This window comes from Poecilia mexicana, unplaced genomic scaffold, assembly GCF_051168715.1.
Source record: "Poecilia mexicana isolate PSO_F unplaced genomic scaffold, ASM5116871v1 scaffold_7, whole genome shotgun sequence".
Classification (NCBI taxonomy): Eukaryota; Metazoa; Chordata; class Actinopteri; order Cyprinodontiformes; family Poeciliidae; genus Poecilia; species Poecilia mexicana.
Window position 1 is genome coordinate 28,361,178 of NW_028263376.1, and position 21,153 is coordinate 28,382,330.

General features: G+C 42.0%; 1 protein-coding gene across 1 annotated transcript in view; it reads right to left on the bottom strand.

Annotated features, from left to right (window-relative positions):
* Positions 1 to 21,153, bottom strand: part of dip2ba (DIP2 acetate--CoA ligase B (putative)a) — a 50,485-nt gene that overhangs the window by 5,367 nt on the left and 23,965 nt on the right. Inside the window, exons 2-31 of the mRNA XM_014982238.2 lie at positions 18,813 to 18,884; positions 16,389 to 16,544; positions 16,147 to 16,272; positions 13,642 to 13,878; positions 13,416 to 13,547; positions 12,610 to 12,729; positions 12,182 to 12,379; positions 11,812 to 11,903; positions 11,625 to 11,735; positions 11,379 to 11,502; positions 11,151 to 11,260; positions 10,914 to 11,016; positions 10,732 to 10,796; positions 10,551 to 10,644; positions 10,113 to 10,232; positions 9,903 to 10,017; positions 9,495 to 9,634; positions 9,248 to 9,384; positions 8,802 to 8,882; positions 8,082 to 8,209; positions 7,784 to 7,898; positions 7,322 to 7,523; positions 6,964 to 7,076; positions 3,942 to 4,022; positions 3,709 to 3,832; positions 3,454 to 3,575; positions 3,106 to 3,217; positions 2,648 to 2,757; positions 1,560 to 1,690; positions 1,270 to 1,438 (exon numbers count right to left, since the gene is read on the bottom strand). Coding sequence (XP_014837724.2) covers positions 1,270 to 1,438; positions 1,560 to 1,690; positions 2,648 to 2,757; positions 3,106 to 3,217; positions 3,454 to 3,575; positions 3,709 to 3,832; positions 3,942 to 4,022; positions 6,964 to 7,076; positions 7,322 to 7,523; positions 7,784 to 7,898; positions 8,082 to 8,209; positions 8,802 to 8,882; positions 9,248 to 9,384; positions 9,495 to 9,634; positions 9,903 to 10,017; positions 10,113 to 10,232; positions 10,551 to 10,644; positions 10,732 to 10,796; positions 10,914 to 11,016; positions 11,151 to 11,260; positions 11,379 to 11,502; positions 11,625 to 11,735; positions 11,812 to 11,903; positions 12,182 to 12,379; positions 12,610 to 12,729; positions 13,416 to 13,547; positions 13,642 to 13,878; positions 16,147 to 16,272; positions 16,389 to 16,544; positions 18,813 to 18,884 — 3,740 coding nt within the window. The remainder of the gene's footprint in view (positions 1 to 1,269; positions 1,439 to 1,559; positions 1,691 to 2,647; positions 2,758 to 3,105; positions 3,218 to 3,453; positions 3,576 to 3,708; positions 3,833 to 3,941; positions 4,023 to 6,963; positions 7,077 to 7,321; positions 7,524 to 7,783; positions 7,899 to 8,081; positions 8,210 to 8,801; positions 8,883 to 9,247; positions 9,385 to 9,494; positions 9,635 to 9,902; positions 10,018 to 10,112; positions 10,233 to 10,550; positions 10,645 to 10,731; positions 10,797 to 10,913; positions 11,017 to 11,150; positions 11,261 to 11,378; positions 11,503 to 11,624; positions 11,736 to 11,811; positions 11,904 to 12,181; positions 12,380 to 12,609; positions 12,730 to 13,415; positions 13,548 to 13,641; positions 13,879 to 16,146; positions 16,273 to 16,388; positions 16,545 to 18,812; positions 18,885 to 21,153) is intronic.

Below are 21,153 nucleotides of genomic sequence, written 5' to 3' on the forward strand. Positions count from 1 at the left end.
AACAAGTTTCCTATTTAAAAAAATGTCATATTTGGACTCAAAACCAGTATTCATTAAGATGGTTATTTTTGCAAAATGGAGTTTTTTTTTTCCTGCCTGTTGTTCCTGTGAGACAAACTTATTTTTAGAAATACTTAAAATATTGCCGTGTCCAATTATCAATTAGTGCCAGAAAGCATTAAATAGAAATGAATGAATGAATTACGTCTCTGTTATAATCAAAATAATTTTTTTTATAATTGATTAATTTAATACATTTAGCTATAAATCTTTAAATATTTTAATAATTTATGAAATGAGTAATTAAATGCATTTGAAATTCCTTAACTAAATTGTTAAGCCAGTATATAATAAAACTGTATTTAATTATATTTTATACATTTATCATGTGTGTATTTAGTCTGAGCTTCTGATTGATTAACCTGCACAGCAACTTCTGATCAGTTTTATTGAACAGAGTGTTGTTGGCCCCGCCCACTAACTCTGATAAGACTGACAGATGAAATAAATTAATTAAATCATATTTACCAATTATTGGACTAACACTAATATAGATTTTACCTAAGTATTTGTTTCTGGAGTCAATAGATGAGACATTTAAAAGCCATTAAAGTTTTTTGTGGCACTTCTGGGTTTGACAAAGATGATTTTTTTATAATGGATGAAGACGTGACCCATTTTATGCATGCTCACCAACTTCCTGCATGAAACCACAAGAACAACAGATCATATCTCTTTTTTTTTTCCGTATCTCTGTGCTTACGCTAAGAACTTTACAACAACATGGCTGAAAACGTCAGACAGAGGAAACGGCAAACAGTGTGAAAGAAAACAGTGGATAATCTTTGGGCCAGTGTTGCTGTTTCAATGCTCTTCCTTTACATTTGTTCTCAATGTGTGGCTTACCTTCTCGGGTTGCATGTTCAGATTTGCACTGTGGGAATGCAATTTTTTCTGAGCTAATCTTTCTTTTTATCATCTAGGTTTATAGTGTGATTTTTTTTTTAACAAATGCTTTATTTGTCTGTACTTTTATCTGTCCATTTCAGAAATTAAAATAATCAATAATTTACACTGAGTATAAAAATGTTTCAGCTATTTTGCACATAAAACAGTTTTTAAAAGATTAAACACAAATGTTTGTTTTTTTCCCCCCAAACTATTCTGGTCCTCCTACCTCTGACATTTACAAACCCAATCAGCTACAAACGTGCAGTAAACACGTGTGAAAGCGTCCTCTTGTCGCTCAGTGTCGAGCGCGACACTGACCTTCAGCACCTCGGTCTGCGTGCCGAGGCCTTTGGTGCACAGCTCCATGACGGAGTAGGAGCAGAAGGTGTCTCTGATCTTGTACTGACTGAGCGTGCTCAGCCACACAGGCAGCGAGGTCTCCAGCTCCAGCGGAGGAATAAGGATAGACTGGTGACCTGAGTAAACACTGAGGCAAAAAGAAGAAGAAGAAAAAAAAAACAGATCAGCTGCAGCATCGGTGGAACCATTCATAGGAGATATTTTTAAAGAAATAGCAACATATTGTGTGTGTGTGTGTGTGTGTGTACCTGGAGAGGCACCACAGGACAAAGCCCAGGCCGCAGTACGGGTCCAGGCAGATGGCTATTTGGCGTGAGGAGTAAAGCTCACACTGCAGCTTGATGGAGCGGCAAAGAGTGCTGATGGCCGCGTGAGACATCTAGAGAAATTCACAGAGTTTGGTTTGTTTAAACATTTTCATTCTTGCAACAAGGCAAACGGCACCAAGCAAAGCTTCATGGAGGATTTGCTGATTTCTCACACTCTGCTCAACCGCATATGGATGTGGCTTTAATACAATACGACCAGGCTACTGTATTACACATTTAGCTAATTATCAATACAGCCAGGAGGTTAGGATTAAAAGTAACCTTTAGGAAATCTGAAGGCGTCTAGTTAACCAACGAAATAAATCAAATACCAGGGAACAATAACAAAAGCTCCTCCGTGATTAAAAACACGGTTATGAGAACAGTAATGCCAGAGAAGAATTTTCAATTGATTATAGAGATGGGGTAAAAGCAGCTTTTAAAAACAGAAAATCAGATTTTTAGAATCATCTTTGAAGATGTTGGCCTCGTATCCTGTCAGAAACTTCTAGGTTAAATAAACACAATTCTCTCTTCAAAACATGTTTATGAGGGAAGAGCGAGGCTTGACAATTTTTCCTCCATTTGTGCCATAATTAGGACCAACATCGTGATTTAAACTGAACATTTAAACAACAAGGAAAAAAAACTGAAGCATTGCTAAAAATCTGGTTAAATCAAAGATGCTGTTCTACTGTGTGGGAAACAGGCGGATAATGTAGGACCAAGATAGAAGAATCATCAGCGGAAAACCCTTTCAGCGCCCTGAAACTGAACGTCAAGGGTTCTGAAAATCCACCGGATGCATTTTGGATTGCTATGTTCAAATTTACACAGTATTGATTGCATCATTTACAAACAAGGAGTTCACGTCACATAGATTCCTACTTCTTATTTTAAACCTTTAAGCCTCGTTTAAATACATCCTCATTCTCCTTTTGCTTTTTAAAAATTTGACATTTTTTTTTATTCACAGAAACATTTGCTGCTACAAAGCGTAACTTTAAGGAATGTTACGTTTTATTTACCTTGACTCCAGTCAACATGCCTGTGGTAGACACACTGAAGTCCAAGTAGGCCAGCATCTCAGCAGTAGGAGGTTTGTAGAGGTGTGGAGGACGCTTCCTGGGAAGATCATCTGGTAGGAGAGGCAAAATGATCTTATATTAAACTTATTTTAATTAACCACATTTTTAAAATGTGTTTGCTGTGTGGTGGATAATCAGTAGGATGATTCCCCCCCCCCGCCCCCCCCACACAATTTTGCCACTCATTTGAAACTACAGAGCAGACATTGATCTTGTTCTAATGCAGTGAAGGGAAAACGACACCTAGTGGCGAAAAGACAAATATATTCCTGTGTTAAACACTTTGCATTCAGAGCTGATTTATAAAAAGTGTTAAGATTCAGGAAGCGGCTCCATTCTGCTGCGATTCCTCTGCCTTAGTGCGGACCTCGGTCTGAACACGCGGCGGCGCTCCGCACCTGTATCGATGATGGTCGGCCACGTTTTGACGTTAACGCTGGCGGCGGCCTCCCTGGACCTGAGGATCCTCATGAGAGGCTGAGTGGTGAGGATGCAGGCTGCTTTGCTCACCTGAGGAGGACACACACACACACACACACACGGTCATTCTGGCAGAAACACACACTCTGCATTAAGGGTCGATCATTATTTACAAGACGACTGATGGTTTGCTGAAAGGAGAAAAAAACAAAAAACAACACATGCAATCGGGGGAAACTGGGTGGTGCCCAGTATGGATTCAATTCAAAGACAGATTCTGCAACAGTTGTTGTGTTTCACATTTCTGCAGCATGGACTGCACTCACGTCAATGATCATGCGGACCGTGGGGAGCGTAGCAGACAGGTTCTGGGGGTGCGGCGGCCTCACGGTCACGGGGATCACCCCTGCATAGAGGCAGCCGTAGAAGGCAGCAATCAGGTCAATACCTGCGGTGGAGAAACAGAATGTAAACGAAAACCCTTTGGCATACACAAACTCGACAAGTTTAATTTCAAAACAGGCGAAACCCAGAAAGGCGCCACAAAGGCAATGCGCATCGTTTGGCTCTTCGCGGCTCACCTGGGGGATAAAGCAGCACCACGTTGTCGCCCGTGTTGAGGCCTCCTCTTTCTAGGAGAGTGGCTGTGATTTTCTCAGCTCGTTTGTGAAGCTGCGCGCATGTTGCCGTGCACACCGGGACACCCTGCAGGAGACGACGGAGAAGACACGCTGGTCATCATGGATCGCGACAAAAAGCCATCCCGAAACTCCGTGACGAAGTGTCGCGTTTGTGGAAATGTGTCCGATCTTACCTTAGAGTTGAGCAGAACGTAGAGAACGTGGTCAGGGTCGACTTGGGCTCTCCACTGCAAAGCTTCAGACAGGAACTGGTGCTGAAAACGAATGAAAAAAAAAAAAAAAAGAAAAATAACAGCCGAGTCATTTTACCAAACAGAGAGAGGCGCAATTTTTAATAAGCAGGTCGAGCCTTGTAATTAACTACTTATCCTAGTATTGTGTGTAGTTTATTTTAGACTCAAGTCAGAAAAGGAAAAAAGTGTTAAAATATTTGCCTGTTCTCAAACTAACTCCAGCTCAGGCAGCCTGGATGAAGAGCAATCGTTTTTTTAAATCTCGCCACATATTTTCATTTGTGTTTACGTCCCTGGGGTTGGGACGCCCCAACAAGAATTTCTAATCGCTTTATCCAGTCGAAGTTGCTTTTGGTGCTGCAGGGACACTTCCCAAAATTGCAACATGATCTTTTCTTGGAGTTTCACTGCAAGCATAGAGTAGTCTATCCAGATATAGTAGAAAAAATGATTACTTCCATTTAAGCATTTAGTGAAAATATTGCATCTGACTGCACATGGTGCTTTAACACGGACAAAACGTGGTTGCAGTTGAACAATCGAGGTTGACTTCAACAGAAGATCCTAATGCCTTCTTTAAATGTTTTCCGCTGCACTCAACAAGCTTGGCCATCGGACGTCCTTAGAGCCCAAAGGCACGAGACTTATAGTATCACTAAACATTTACACCAACCAAAATTGTTCTGTTAAATAGCAACTGAAGGCAATGAGTTGCACTAATTTTCATTTAGGTGTAGTCACGTAAAGGGGGCTAAGTACAACTTCAAATTCAGATTGTATTTTACAAAAATCTTGAAAACTATGCATTATTTTCCTTTCACTTCAGAATCCTGCTCTACATTGCGCTTGTTGCATTAAATCCCAGTGAAATACACTTAATATAATGTTTTAAAATGCAAGGGGAATGAGTATAAAAAGTACCCCCCTCAGACAGCGAACATGAAAAATAGCCTCTGCTGTTTTCATGTTACTGATAAAAAGGAAATGCAAATGTAACAAAGACATCCTGTTCTGCTGCTGACCTCCCATATAAACCCAGACAGCATCACAGGAACACCTAAAACGCTACTTTAGCAAGTGGACGGTCACACTGGAAGGAGGGGGTGGGGGGGAAAGCATGACTGCCTTAAAATAAAATTTCTAAAAGAAAACATCCTACAATTAACAATTCTCTCAATATTTTGTTACTACACAGTTATCATCATCTTCATTTCCAAACATCTGCCAAAAAATAATCACAGAAGGCAAGAACATCAATCCAACAATTCCCTTACAGACAAAGACAGGCGTATGTAAGGCCACACATAAAAAAAAAAAAAAACAAATACAGAAACTAAAACGGCAAGTTCTCCGGACACACAAAAACACCGAGCAGAGTTACTGCGTCGTTAGTCGGCGGCGTCCTGGGGAGACCCGCTCACCAGTCAGACAACATGTCGTGCTCTGAATCAACATGCAGGCTGCAGCTCTGACCACTCAAAGCCATGCTGCATGTGGGAGCATCACACTGACGACACACACCGATACGCTCCCAAACATGGGGGTCACGTTTGAAACAAAAAGCGGTCCTCGCTGAGCACAGACTGGCAGTAATCGTTTAATTCAAGTTTTCTTCTGTTTCTGCACCCTGAGCGACTTCAAACTCCACTTTGGATGATGAAGCATATGATGAAGCCTGTTGGACGAGGAGCCAGCCAGGATAGTTAGCTTGGTTTGTGTGGAGCTGGAGCTGGACGGGGGGCGGAGCTCAGGGTTGTTACAGCTGCAGAAGCACAGGAAACTGACAGAAAGCAGCATAAGCAGAGGCGGGCAGGGGGTGGGGGCCAGACTAGATCCTTACCATCATGGTGGGCCACATACAGAACTGTAGCCCAGCAAAACAACAGCACAGGTTGAGGATAAAACATCAGCATCCAATTTCCAAGACACATACTTTGATAATAAATTCAGAGCATTTCAAAGTTATGCATCAGTTTTATTTCAACACATTTGGATACCAGCGTCTTTTACTGCTTCATTTCACTTTCACTCAAAAATGGATCAATTTCAGTGACGCTACATCACCTTGAAATAAACTGCACCTTAGAGAGGAATGACTATAGCAATACTTTGTAATCATAGGATAATACAGAACATCAGCTTCGTGAGAAGGACACAGGACTTTATCAATATTTTAAATAAAACTAAAGTCAAAAACCTCTTGGAAACACTAAGATGAGTCATTGGATGCACATCAGAGTCATTAACACACAGCATGTGTCGCACTGAGAAAGATCACTGGATCTCAGCCATGGGAAGTTTTTTTTTCCCCACAAACAGCAAATGCATAAAAAGAGAATAATGTCAGAAAGGATTAGATCTGTGCATTCTTAGATATGCATCACAGGACACTTGTATATTTTGCCTGAATCAATCAATCAATCAATCAATCAATCAATCTATCTATCTATCTATCTATCTATCTATCTATCTATCTATCTATCTATCTATCTATCTATCTATCTATCTATCTATCTATCTACAGTATATATACACACACACACACACACACACATTATCTTTTACAAATAAAGTAAAGGCAATACATATCTGCTTAAGTTTAATCATTCTAAAAACTTCACTAATTTTGAATCGGAGATGACGAAAGATAAAGTTCAGATTTCATAAAATCTGTGAAATATCCCTTTATTCTAGAGTGAAAGCTATAAAACAGATATTGTAGCTGAAAAAAAGTGCTGAAAGTAAATTTAACCAATCATAAATTGTGCTTAAAGAAAGGGTAAGCAGAAGACAAAAGTTTAATTCATGTCTGACCAAGTATTTTACATTCAGATTAAAGTCACGCTGCAACTGGGAAAGACATTTTGTGGCGGCTTAAAACAGCAAGATCTTCTGCCACAAAGTCTTCCTACACTCCTGTTTGACATTGTGTTGAATAGCGACATAAGTCTGTGAGTGTTACCTTTCGAGTGAGGTCCTGATCCTCCACCACGCCCAGCTCTCGGCCCGTGGCCTGAGCGATCCGCTTCCCCGCCACCAGGTTCCCAACAAGCATAGAAGCCGGACCAACATCCACTGAGGAGACCAGAAACGAGAGCGAAAACTACAATGAGCACAAATAAAAGGTCACACTGCCGGATTACACACAAAACTACTCCCTAGTACAAATTTGGGCTCAAATCCCCACCAAAGTAACTACCTAAATATATAACAGAACTGAATCAAAACGACTGAAATGGATCAGAACTGAACATGCTAATATTATCATCTATTAGCCACAGTGCCATACAGATTACAGGCTGTAAAAGATGAAGGCTCACCTGGCTGTTTCTGTCGAGGCTTGGGCATGTTTGTTACACACGTATGCGGACACATGAGGATGTTGCAGGGATGCAGGTTACCGTCCAGGAAACTCTGCTTGGTTTCACAGATGTGGATTCCTCCTAGCGGAGTCTTTGGGAGGGTGTTGGCTGGCACAAGAGCGAGGCAGTAAAGGCCAACCTGATGGATGCCGTCGATGGCCTGCAGGACGCAAAATTAACATATTTAATGTTATATTTCCTTAAGAAGGGTATAAAAAAAAAAAGGATGTTGATGTGACTTATTAATTTTGCTAAAACTTTAGTTTACTGAAACAAAAGACTAAAAAGTGTGAAATAAAATAAAAAATAAAAAATCAAGACAGAAAGAATTTGCAAGGGAGCAAAAATCATCTCCCAGCCCTGTAGTTCCTATAGGGGATGAACTCGATGCTCGATGTGGAGCCAGATGTAGTAAATTACCTGCAGTACTCGACTCATCCACTGGAAGCTGTCTTCCTCACTGGCGTCAGGTCTCTGCTCTGCCACGATCACTATCCTCTCATCATAAAACACTGTCACTGAGAACACAGCAATCCTGAGTGGAAGACACCAAAACACACCTTTAGCCATCGCTTGTTGACATGAAAACAACCTGGTGGCAATTAAAAGCGCAATTTTCAGGATTGACGCGTTCTTTTGAGAGAACTGCACAGGAAGACACGAACGGCGACTGGTCTCTGTGGGTCTCAAGCAGCAGCAGCAGCGGCAGCAGTCGTACCTCCCCCTGTAAACTGTTTTGACAGGCTCCACTGCCAGCGCGGTGGCCACCAGGTCGTCAGCATTGTGACGTCGCCCGCTCACCATCAGGAGTCCCTCGATCTTCCCCACAACAAACACAAGACTCCCCTGAGGAGCAAAGAGAAGAGAATACACAGTTTTAACCAGGACTTCATTCATCCTAATGTGGAGGTGTAAAAATCATCTTAATGAGTGAGAAGGTGCAAAACTAAGTCCAATTACTTCCCAAAAACACAGATTAGCACTTGGATCTAGTGTGATAAAATAGGGAATAGCAGTACTGTTTTATATATAATGGGAAAGAATGTAACAACACATTGTCCTATCTGACCATATTTGCCATAACTTCCTTTGAAAACAGTAGATGATATAACGTCTCTGTACTAACAATGATATAAATGAGACATTCAGAACAAGGTCAATCGTAAGCACAAACACTTCACGTCAAATGATATTATATTATTTACACTCCACCTCTTCAGCAGATCCCTGACTACTTTTGCTAATCAACTTCATATCCTCATCAAGCTTAGAGAAATGTCAGGTTTCTTTTAAAAGTGAATGGAGGAGGTGGGGATCTTTAGTTTTTATTGATGTGACTCCCGCTGGAATTAACGATCCTTTTTTTTTGTTTTTGTTTTTTTACTTTGAGACATTTAAGCTTCATTTTTCCTCCAACAGAGAAACTCCTGCTCCTTACCGGTCCCACAAATCCCAGTAAACCAGTCCGAGCGAAGGGGATTTCTCCTATGGGCGCTCCGGCCTGGTTGACAGGGATAACCTGAAGAGAAAACGCCAGAAAGACTCCAGAGTTAACATTTGGAGTACAGTAAAAGTAATAAAATAACTTTTAAAAGATAAAGGAAATACTTGTAGAAAGCTTCTTGTTAATATGTTACACATCATATATTAGTCTAATGAGTTCATGATGTCTGTGACTCTTTTAAATTGATGATTTTTAGCAAGACAATATTTGCAACAATATTTGTTAGTTTAGCACTGATCACAGCCTCATTTTATAATTTACATCCACCTGCGATCTGCTCTTTGGTAAGAAAACTGAAGACTGACATGCTGGATGTTTTAAGAATAAAATACAGAGGCAACAAGTTTATAAGCAAAAATAAACATTGAACTCTGAAAGACCTCGAATGTGTTCTTGGTGACACCAGGAAGGCCGTAGTACATCGTTCCTCCAGCCCGAGAGTTGATCACTATCTCTCCAATCTCATCCGTCTTGCACAGCTGCGGCGACCCGTCTGGCTTCACTATGCACATCAGAGCTGGAACAGACGGCACGGTGCCAACGTTGGGGTTGAATATGTTTAGAATCTACGTGTGCGAGAAAGAAAACGGTTAAAACGCAGAGTAAAATCCAGCTGCAGGGGCTCACCTCCGGGCATAATGTGGCCGACGTCTTGCACGGTCAGAGCCGAGTTCTTGTCCTCCGTGTTGACCCTGATGACGCCGTGGCTCAGCCCACCCATGGACAGGATGGCCCTGGCTGGGAGAGGAGCTCCACGGGCACCAGGTCTACAGAGAAGACGGGAATAAAAAAAAATAATAATAAAAAATGATGCACAGAACATATACTCAAAATGTTTCACTGGATGCTTTCTCCAAAATTAAGCCAAGATTAATCTCAGATGATCTCAAAACTGAGCAAGTCTACTTTCAAACACACTTTTGAAGTAACTCCATTCACGCAGTGACAATAATAGTTATTCGTCTGGCAACTTTTGAAGAATAATTTGATCTTTTTAGGGCTACCAGATCAGATTCAGCTTGTTGATGTTCATACCTGCGTATGGCCACGGTCAGAGCCTCGGGGGACGTGGCACACGGACAGATGACCTCCGGCCTCAGGCCGTGAGACTGGAACACATTCAGGAAGGCATCGCATGACGAGACGGACCCTGACAGCGAACGACGGGGGGACAACATCAACAAAACATTGCCTGAAACTGCCACGTTGCTGATTTTCAATTGCTACAAAGGGGAAGTCACTCACATGGATTTGCCCCATCAGCCACTATTAGCATTCGTATAGAAGACAGGTTGATGTCCTTCTGATCCTTGTGGGCCATCATGGCCCAGTGAAGGTCCCTGCACTTCACCAAGGCAACCCGTGCTACAAGACAAAGACAGAAGAAGTAAAAAGGTTGAACCTGTGAGCAATTAGGCAAATATTTGTCATGTTTTTTTTAAAGGTTTTCTTGGCTCTAGTGGCCTTTATTTGACAGTGAGTGGACAGGAAAATACGTTATGAGGGAGTGGAAAGACATTCAGCAAAGGTCAACAGGTCGCATGCTTTACCCCTGCGCCACCGCCACACCCAATATTTGTCGATTTTGAAACCATTACATCCAAATCGCTTTAAAAAGATGCATAAAAACTACAAACATGAAAGCCGACACTGAAAGTATGAACTAAAAAAAACAGTCTGAACCTTTGTGGATGTGCACCCTCTGCACCCAGGACATGGGACAGGCTTTCATGACGGCATACGGCACAGTGATGGTGTGAATTCTGTTCATAACACTCTGCAAGACAAAACAAACACACACAGTCAGTTTTTATTATTTGTCCGAGTGCGGAGGTGAGAAACATCCCAGATGCACCAGCCTCACCGTTAGGACGCCGTGCCACAGGCCCATGTCCTTCTTGCAGTCCAACACGTTGACCAGCGTCTCCCCTGTGTTGGAAACGTCATGTTTTAGCTTCAGATTTTGATGGTGATACAAATTTAAAAAAAAATAAAATAAAAAAAAAAAGCAGGAGAGAGAGAAGTTTCATATGTTGCAGTTCTAACCTTCACAGTAGTTACAGGCCTGAGTCAGGGCTTGGCAGTGTGTCAGCATGGCGATCTTGGAAACGGCAACTCCCATCACCGTTCCCTCCTTACTCGCTTTATACTGTCACAGACGGAAACAGGTGAACAAATGTCAGTCTGATGTATTAAGCAAGTGGAGAGGCACCAGTTAACCACAACCTCTAAGTGATGCTCTTAATTAAGCAGAATTAAGCAGGTTTCCTGCTCTTAGGTCACCTCTATGTAGGCTGTGTCCGTGTTGGCGGTGGGAATGTGAGGCTGCCAGTCTTTGGATGGTTTGGTCAGGTACTTTGTGTCGGTGACCACCCATTTCATTCTCGGCCATCCTGGGAAAAACATCCCAAAAAACGAGCGTCAGAAAATAAAGCACTTGGAAAACTTTAAGTGTTTACTGTTGAAGTCTTAATCGGACAATGTCGTCTTTCGAATTTTGAGCTTGCTGACCTTTGAACTGGACAATCTCCCCATTCGGGGTTTTGGGCAGCCCTTTGAGGCACACCTCACTGGTCAGCGCCAAACTCACACCACAGCTGCCCAACAGGAAGCCAATCTGCTGGCTGCCTGCGTCCTACACAGGGGAATGAAAAAACCATTTTCAGACGCACGTACTGCTAAACTGAGGGACTCAAACATCTAAAATAACCAAGGCTCTTGAGGGTAGTTTATTTAAGCATCTGCATAAATATTTACCTGACGTGACAGCGGCACCTCGATGGGGACAGGAATGACCTCAGCTAACAGGCAGCCGTAGAAAGCCACCCAGAACATCCCAGGGTCGCTGTTTGGATACACCAACGCCACCTGGGAGCCAGAAAAATGTCTCATTTCTGTGCTCCTTTTAGACTTTAGTACAGATGAGTCTCTGATCATCTCTTACCCGATCACCAGTTTGTAGGACAGGCTCGGTCTTCGTCCCCAGTTTGTTCAGCAGAGTATAAGCCAGCTTTAAACTGCGACTCCATAGTTTGCCTGAGGGAAAATGCCGTTTTATTATTGGAGAAAGTGAAAAGGGCGCCGTAGCTGCACAGTGCATGAACTGCACTGTAGGTGCACAAGTTTTTATACTCCTTCAAGTATATTTGTTTTTACCATTGCGTTAAGGTAAATCGACAAACAACCAGTTTATATACAAGTAATAAATATCAAATCTGGATAAAGTTGACACAAAAAACAAACACGTCAACGTGGGTTTGGGGAGCAAAAATTGAACAAATAATTAAGTTAAAGTTTCTATCGTCAACACTCACCATATGTGAGTGTATAGAGGGGTTTGCCAGTGATGTCCAGGGCAGTGAGGGCAGGGCTCTTAGCTTGCGTGGCCCCCCATCGGGCCAAGGCGGCCTGCAGGGCGGGAGGCCAGTTGCTGACCACTCCCAGAGGCTCTCCCTTCACCGGGATGATTTGACGCCCCTCGGGCTTCGGGGTGTTGGGATCTGGCCTTGGAACTGGACATGAAGGAGGGGAGAACAGCAAGAAAACATTTATTAAAATGAATGTGTGCCAATTCCCAGCTAAAGACGTGTTTATTAGCTCGGCATGAACATTCACCGTGTTCATGCTTGACTTAAAAATTAAGACATTCAGAACAGAAGGACACCTCCAACAGATTGTACACTTTTGTAAAACCAACTTTGACAATCCAAGCAATGTTCCCCTGTTCCCTGACTGGACTCACCTTCTACAATTTCCTCTGAGTCGTCGAGGAAGAATTCGCTGAGCGGCGGCCGTTTGGGCCGCTTAAGAGTGTTCAACAGCTGCTGGATCTTGGTGGACACCCGGCTGCTGACCGGCACGCCTGGACAAACACCAAGAATCAGTCAGGAACCCAGGCAAACAGCCGGGGATGGAAACAAGCATGCAGTTCTGCCCCAACACGCATGTCTACTTTATCTCTCACGCAGGCAGAACGCTACAATCTAGCACAGTCAGCGTCAGAATCAGCAGCAGGAAGGATTCGAAAGGGAAGAAGGAGACACAAAGATTGGACGACTTTTTTTTTTTTTTTTTAGGAGAAACCAAATACAGAAAGTTCTCTACTTCTAAACCTAAGACACCAGACAAACATGGAAAAAGATGCTGGAAAGCAAGCTGGTCGGGGCCTCGTCAGCATCCCTCCCCTTCCCCGGGTTTGTTGTATATTACCTTTTCTTTTTCCTTTTTTTAAATCAAAGGCAAGACAGGGACAGGATTAATGGACCCAAAAGAAAGAACACAAAACATCTGTCATTAGCACCATTCACCACACTGTGAAATCATTTTGCCTCTGAGTTTTTACATTCATTTAGAACCACTTTGTCAAAGTATTACAGGAAGAAATCACTCCTCTGTTACAATTACAACATGACAATAGCAAATCCCACCAGTAGCAAATCCCACAAATTAAAGGAAGAACCAGACGACAGTAAGCCCAGGTTCCGGATTTGACCCCATACGAGTCCCTTGACGGGCATTTCGTACAGATCCTGGCATGTGTGAGTGTACCGTCAGCTGTATCCAGCATGCTGGAGCGGCTCTGACCGCGGCTCATGCCCCTGATGGCTGGAGGAAGGTCCACTCGGGATCCTCCTCTCTCCTGTGGAGTGGAGGAGGTCACGTCTGGGGGGACGCTGTTTTCTATCGGTGGAGATCACGGAAAGCATCACTGGCGAAACCTGATCAATGGATTTTTAACCATGAAATCGTCGCCGTCTCCGCGGCTGAGGTGTACCTATGCGCGTGTGGGCCAGGACGTCGGCCAGCACCGAGGCCCCCGGCTGAAGCTGGGGCTGAGGCTGAGTCTTGGGCTCTCCATGGGAGAGGGTGGAGGAAGCAGACGAGGAAGTGGAAGAGCTTTGGACGGAGCGGTTGATCCAGTAATCGGGGCTCTGGAGGGTCTGGGCGAGCATGGCGCTGAGAGCCGCCTTTCTGCGCAGCGAGCCTTCATCCTCTGATGCAGAGGATGTATCTGAGAACAAGAAAAAAATTTATTTTTACATTCTCTTTTAATGTTTTTTTTTTTTTACAAAAAATCTGCGTTGTTTGTATCTGTGTTCAGCTTGCCCAAGTGAATCCTTTCCAGGACCACCATTTTACATGCAAGACTTACGTCTCTACCAACTTTGTGCATCTGGAGATGGAAAACTCTGTCCGTTCTTCTTCGCAAGACGGCTCAAACTTAGACTGGATAGATAACATTTATTTTTAAACCTTGCCACAGGAGCTTAACTGGATTAATACCTGGGCTTGCCGGGCCGTTCTAACTCATGAACATGCTCAGATCTGAACCACTCCAATGTAGTTCTGAATGTTTAAGTTTGTCCTGAACCCCAGTCACTAGTCTTGTCCGTACCCCAACAGGTTTTCTTACAGCTCCATATTTGGCTCCATCCATTTCCTCCAAAGTCCAGAAGGAACGGCGTTTTCACTGCGATGTGTTGTTTTTCCACCACATGTGCCATTTTGCATGTAGACCAAAACATTTTAATTTGTTTCATGTGACCAGAGTAGGGCTGTTGTAAACGAATATTTTAGTAATCGAGTAATCTATCGATTATTCTTACGATTAATCGAGTAATCGGATAAAAAAAATTATAAAATGAAATATTGGTAAATCTGGCATAATACCAATGTTACTATCAGATATCAATATCAGTCCAATTTTTCATATTTGAGCATCCCTAACAGTTGCTTTTTTGTAGCTTAGAAAACTAACCTGTAACAATAATAGCTCACTTTCTAAGTTAACCAGAAGAAAAGTTATAGAAAAATCTGAAATTATATTGAATTTAATAACAAAGAGGCAGGCTCACAAATATGCTTATAAAAATGTCTACAATCCAGCTTTTAGTTTATGTATTCATCTTCAGTGAGTTTAATAGATTAATTAAACTCACCTTGCCACCTAACCTGTCACGCTTTGGGTTTGAAAATACGGGAAATGCCGCCTGGAGTGGGAGGAGAGGGCGAATAAACGAACGTAAGATGGATGGAGGGGAGGAAATAGACCAGCGGACTGACGAACCGTTAGACCGGGGGACGAACACGGGGGAAGCAATACGGGATATTTACAACACCTTCACTGGTCACACTCAGAAACTCATCTACCAGCCATGTACGATGCGCTCCGCCACCCGTTTCTTCAGACCGGGATATGAAATTTATTGTGCGGTTCGTCGGTAAAGCTACATTTACACGGTAAGCATCAGCTACTCAGCCGCCCGCCCTGCTCAGTCTATCCGCTCACCTCAGCGCTCTTCCCGCCGTTCGCTTTCAACCAGCAGCCCCGGAGGAGAAATGCTGCCGTACTCCAGGCATTCCCCCAGTCATTTTAAGGATGCTTATTGGTTCCCCAAAAACGATAAAAAGTCAGGCATTATCATCAATCAATAAAATCCCCACGGGCCAATCTTGAAGATTGGACTTTATGCCGCTGAGACTTAGCTTTTGTCAACAACTCAGAGGCGGAAGTGAGAGCTCCGCGCAACGCAAATGAAGTCCCGGCCGGAACACGGTGCGCTAACTAATAAAACATAAATTAACGAAGCTTCGAGGCAGGTAAATTTTCCTCGAGGAATTTTAGTAATCGAGGTACTCGAACCATTCGAGGAATCGTTTCAGCCCTAGACCAGAGCAAGTCATTACATGCGATTCCTGCATCTTCAGCAAGGCTCTAGTAAAACTGAAAATAGGATCTCCTACTTTCAACAATGGCTTCCTTCTGCTCACTCTTTCACACAGGATAGATACAAAAATAAAAAGTTAAAGGATCAGGAATTAGGCTGTGGCAATTGGTCAAATGCATCAGGCATTTCTGACTGCTGTTTAAGTGTTTTGTTTCTTCTTAATTTTCACTATAAATCTTGTTAACTTCTTATATAACTTCTTATATAACTTTGTTGCCCAACGAATGAGGCTTGTTTCTTGGTGCTTATGGAGTCTCACCTACCCTCATTCACCTAAACACACACTGCTGAAGCTGTGGGCCCAGCGCTTCTCCAATAATCCATCATCTCAGTTTGAATCTTACTTTAGAATCAGTTTAGTTCATGAGTTCCTTAAAAGTAGTAGCATCCTGTGGGTTACCACATCCGTCTGGTCAGTAATCCCAAATATCTGACTTTGTGTTCCTTATAGCTCCTTGCGCTTACATTTTTGTTTATCTGTGGTCTAACTGGCTACTCAGCCAACGTATTTTTAAGCTGCTACATCCAAACAAAGAGGCATTTAATCTTACCTGGAGGTGTGCAGTTATCTATGGGAGACTGGACGAAGTATGAGCGTCTCTTGGTCGGCATGGGCAGCGCCATCTTCTCCTCTCTGTGTTTAGCCAGAGCCGCCTGCACAGCTTCTGTGTGGATGTCTAAACAGAAAGAATTCACAGAGCGAGACATTAAGACAAAACGGTGCATTAACGGCCTCAATTGGGCTTGACGGTGTTTTGCAGAGTTTGTGAGGCAACAGTAGTGAGCTTTGCACCTGATCTGTAGCGCTCATCTCTGGCCCCTCCACTGCGATGTGCACGATGGTGTCTAGAGGCTGAGGAGGTGGAGGGGCCCGGGGCCTCAGGACTTGGGCTGGGGTTGGCACTGTGGCTTGGGGAAGGCTGGACGTCTGGCAGAGAAAGGTCCGCTTCTAGAAAACAGAGGTAAGTAAGTAAGTATGAGAGAGTGAACAGTTTCAAATAAATGTTGATTTATTTCTCTTGATTCTTGTGAATTATGGACATAAATGATTATTTTTTTAAATAAATAAATAAAAATCGAACCAAATGACTTGAGACAGATCATCATGACCCCTGATTAAACCAAAACAACCCTGACTGACCTTTGGCTAATAACACATTACATTTATCAAATATAGTCAAATATTTCCTTCCCCAAACATCTGAGCAGGTTACAGAAAAGTACGACACATATGTGTAAGTCAAATATAGGCTTTTTTTGTAAGTAAAATTTAGGACTTCTTGTGGTTTTCGAAGATACTTTTATTTAAATAAAAGGCCTAAATAAACTGTGAATAAAAGCTCAATGGCAAAGGGACTTAAACATTTACATCAAAGAAACTTGATTACAGATTTGTTTGACAAAAGTTAAAAGTATGTTAAATATAACAGCTTTCAGCATGTGACTCGAATGCCTTTTTGTGTTAATTTATTTGTATTTATATTATTTCATGTATTTTATTAGAAATGTATTGAAATAATTTATTTTCATTTGTTTAAATTGGTTTTATTACCTTTATTTATGTATGGTAATTGTTTTTACCAGTATTAGAAAATTACAAATTTAACACTTAATTTTAGACCTAGTATTGAACATCTGGGTATATTTAAGACTTAAATTACATTTAAGAATTTAAATATGAAATATGTTCTTGCTCCAGACCCTAAAATTGATCATTTGTGAACTAAAAAAGCCATGTGAAAAAAATAAATAAATAAATTAAAGCTGCAAAAGTACAAAAGGCAAATGAGTGAAGTCACCCTTGCTACACACAGACAGGATGCACACCCACTTTGCATAATACCATGGCAACATGTAGGTAACAATAACACAGCATCGTTAGCGATGCAGTTTATACTTAAATGGAGTAAATGCAATATAGACTGTATAGTTTGAGAATAAAATAATTCTTGAGAGACATCTTGAGCAAAACAAAGTTAATTCTCAGGTAAACAAGGCTTTCTATTATTTGCACTGACATTAAACTCGTACCGTAAACCCACACAACAGAACGCAACGGTCACTTTAAGAAATATGCTTCAAGTACTAGAGCACTCAAATTTAGATTCATATAGGTCTTCTCGTTGCCTTCGGGCATGAATATTCAGCAAGAATGAGGTGGCAGCACAAGCTAAATGAGGCCAAGGATGAACTAAAAACAAAAGTGAGTTCAGTGTTTCTTTTTAAACATGACATAGCTTACAATGAAGCACCAAAACAGGACATTTTTCCATGATGCTGCTACTGTGGTGCAGTTCTTCCTAAGGAAACGACACCCTTTTGAGCAGCAGCTAATGAAAGACATTCAGCAGATTGGATTTCGAATCAGCAAGTCTCACTGTAGCGTGAGGAAACTATGATCCAAAACCAACTTGAGATAAGTGGCTGAAATGTTGTGAACCATCAACAATGGCAGCATGATTAGGGCGAGGGTCTGTGACACATATCATGGCCTCCACAGCGGCTTTTAATAACCGGCATAGGAATGAGCAGTGTTTTAAATCATAAAATGCTTTTCTATGTGTCATCATGTGACATCTGCAAACAATTTCCACATCTGAATGAAATCAGTAGTAGAGAGAAGCAAAACAATGCCTCCAGGAAGCAAACTATGAGATTTTTTTTTTTTCCTTTATGTGGTGTGTTTCTTTGTAGAAAAAACTGTTTTTTTAACCACAACTTACAAATAAATCTACGTTCTTATAAAAACTTTATAAACTTGTTTTGTTTTGAGTCCCTAGAGAAACTTAATTTAATAGAAACAAAGACGAAAAGAAGTGCTGATTTGACTGTAGAGCTTCCTGCTCTTCTTAGGCTGCCTGTTCATATGGAAAATGCAGCTTCACTTTTGGACACTAGGGGGCCACAGAAATCCAGAAATTCCTTTGGACTAAAAGAGAGAATACTTAAAACACACACAAAAAAAGATTTTTTTTATAAATCAACTCAACATGAAAAACAATAAAGGTTGCTTTACGTAAAACATAGGTCACGTTTTAAGTAAACTACCGTCCTTTCAATTTGGGGAAATGAGTACTTGATGAGTTCACTTTGATGCAGTTACATCAAGTTTTTGCCTCAAAAATAGCAAAGAGGTCATAGCAAGACTTTGGAGGAAGGACATCTCAGATCTAACATGAGGAATAATCGCAGAGAAAGAATGAAGAACCGGTCTTACTTGGCAGCTGAGGGATGTAGGAGGCCAGCAACTTGGCTCTTTTCTTTTCATAGCCCTTCTGTGTGATGTCACCTAGGAGAGAGGACAGCAAAATCACACCGTCATGTTAGTCATAATTACCACGCAAACACCAGACAACTGCGCACACAGGCCACTCCTCTGACACACACACACGCACACGCACGCACACACACACACACACACAGGGATTTTGCTTTAGTTAACACATTTAAGCAGCTGAGTCATTTTATTAATCCTCTTTGAAGCAAATCTTCTGAACTCCACATGTTGCCAGCTAAGTCTAATTACAGCTACACAAAGAGATAACACCATTGTGAGGCTCTCCATTAGCCGCTATGAACAAACATGATTAGAAAATGATCAGCTCCTCCAGGCAATGAAACCCAACCGTGATTCCAGAAGGTAGACGAGAACGATGACAGACCCGGGAGACTTGGAGAAAACGGAGCAAGACCTAGACACTGAGAAAGCGTCATTGCCTCAGAAGGAGAAATGACAAAATCTGATCTTAACCAATAATCCAAGACCCACCTGGTTATGTTTATAACACCCTTCTACGCCAAGACTCAAAGTTGGCTGTTTTCAGCTCTTAGAGATGCAAGAAAATACTTCAAAATGTTGGCTGGCAAACTTAGTCTTCCAGCTGGAGAGACAGTAAGACTCAAAGTACAGCAAAACGATGCTGTTTTCTCTTTAAACTATCAGCCTCTGTGTCATGGAACATGCTGGATTTATGATGCCTTCCAGTTAAATTGGAAGTCAAAATTTGGAGTTGGGAATGACGACTCACCCAAGTTAACAGCGTTCCAGTTAAAGAAGTCGGAGAAGTTGGGACTACAATATGGCGGCACCTTTTACCTTTCAATACCTTGCGTCTGACCCAAACCAGGGTGTGAAGGATCACAACAACAACAACAAAAAAATCCGGCACCACAGATGATTGGGAAACAAATGGTGTAGTGATGTCAATAATATTGCCATCAGAATGGTCATCTATTCATTGGCAGCCTTTTGGAAACCTCAAGAGGTAAAGAAAGGGTCTGCATTCTCTTGAGTCTTCAAACAGAAATAGATTTTAAGCTGATGTTCAGTAACAATGATCGTGCTAATCGCTAATATAAGACAACTTATTTAGTCGAATGGAAAACATAATAACAAAATATGATATATAAAACAAGGTAGTTAACTAATAAGGAACACTATGCAAAGCTACCACCGAGTCATGCTAAAGATGACCTAAAATCTCAACTCTAACCAGTTTGTCTTAATATACGGCAGCAACTGGTTTCTCTCACACACACAACATGGCTTTACTCCAAATATAAATTGTTAAAAATTGTAACAAGAGACCCCAAGTTTTACAATGCTGTTCCTCTATGCGAGTCGTTTTTTGGATATCGTCCGAAATTTCTTGAATGTGCATCTCCGCCACAAAATTAGTGCATGTGAGGGAGTATCACAAACCAATTTGGTCATTTATCTCTTCCAGCACTCTCTCCTCCCTCATTCGGCCTTGGACTGTGCAAGATTCTCACAGCTGACTCAGTCTGGTAGATGGCAAGAGAGGTATGACAGAGTCCACCTCTCTGGTACCCCAAAACACACAGCTTGCTTGTGCAGCAAACATGCAGGCAAACACGCCCTGCCCAGTTAACCAACACAAACCCCTCTAGGACAGACAAACAATCCCAATCCTCCAATCCCTACACTGCTGTTCTCCTCCTTTTGTCTTTAGCTATACAAGGTGTCCCAATCCTCTGACACCTACTCCACAATGACTGGAGACCCTCATCCGGCCTGCTGAGAGGGGAAAGAGTTTTCTCACCAGTCTCCAGAACCACATATCTACCAAGTCAAAGCTAGTTTGTGTGAGAGTGGGTGATAAACACATGCTAAGGGCCACGGGTGGGGAAAGAAATGTAGCCTCGAGTGTTTGAAACAACAATGGAAAGAAAATAAGAGCGTAGAGTGCCAGAGTTCAGCAGACAGAATGCAGGGAGGTGGGATCTATTAGGGCTCTGTGGAGAGTCCCACACAGTGTTTATTCCAAAAGTTTTCATGTTACTATGAACAAGAGTTCAGGATTTGTCCGAAGAAACGTCAAAATCATCAAGGGAACGCCTCTTGAACGGAGCACGTAGATTCCCATTGTGAGGTAGGTCTGAGTTATCCTGTAACTTCAGATTCTCTCTTAAAGGTTTCACAACACCGAAATCATAAGAAATAGAGGAAGAGGGAGTGACTGTTGTGAAGGGAAAAAAAAAGAAAAAAAAAAGGCAGACCCTTTCAGAGAGAGGGAGTGAGCAATTCTGTGCTTGGC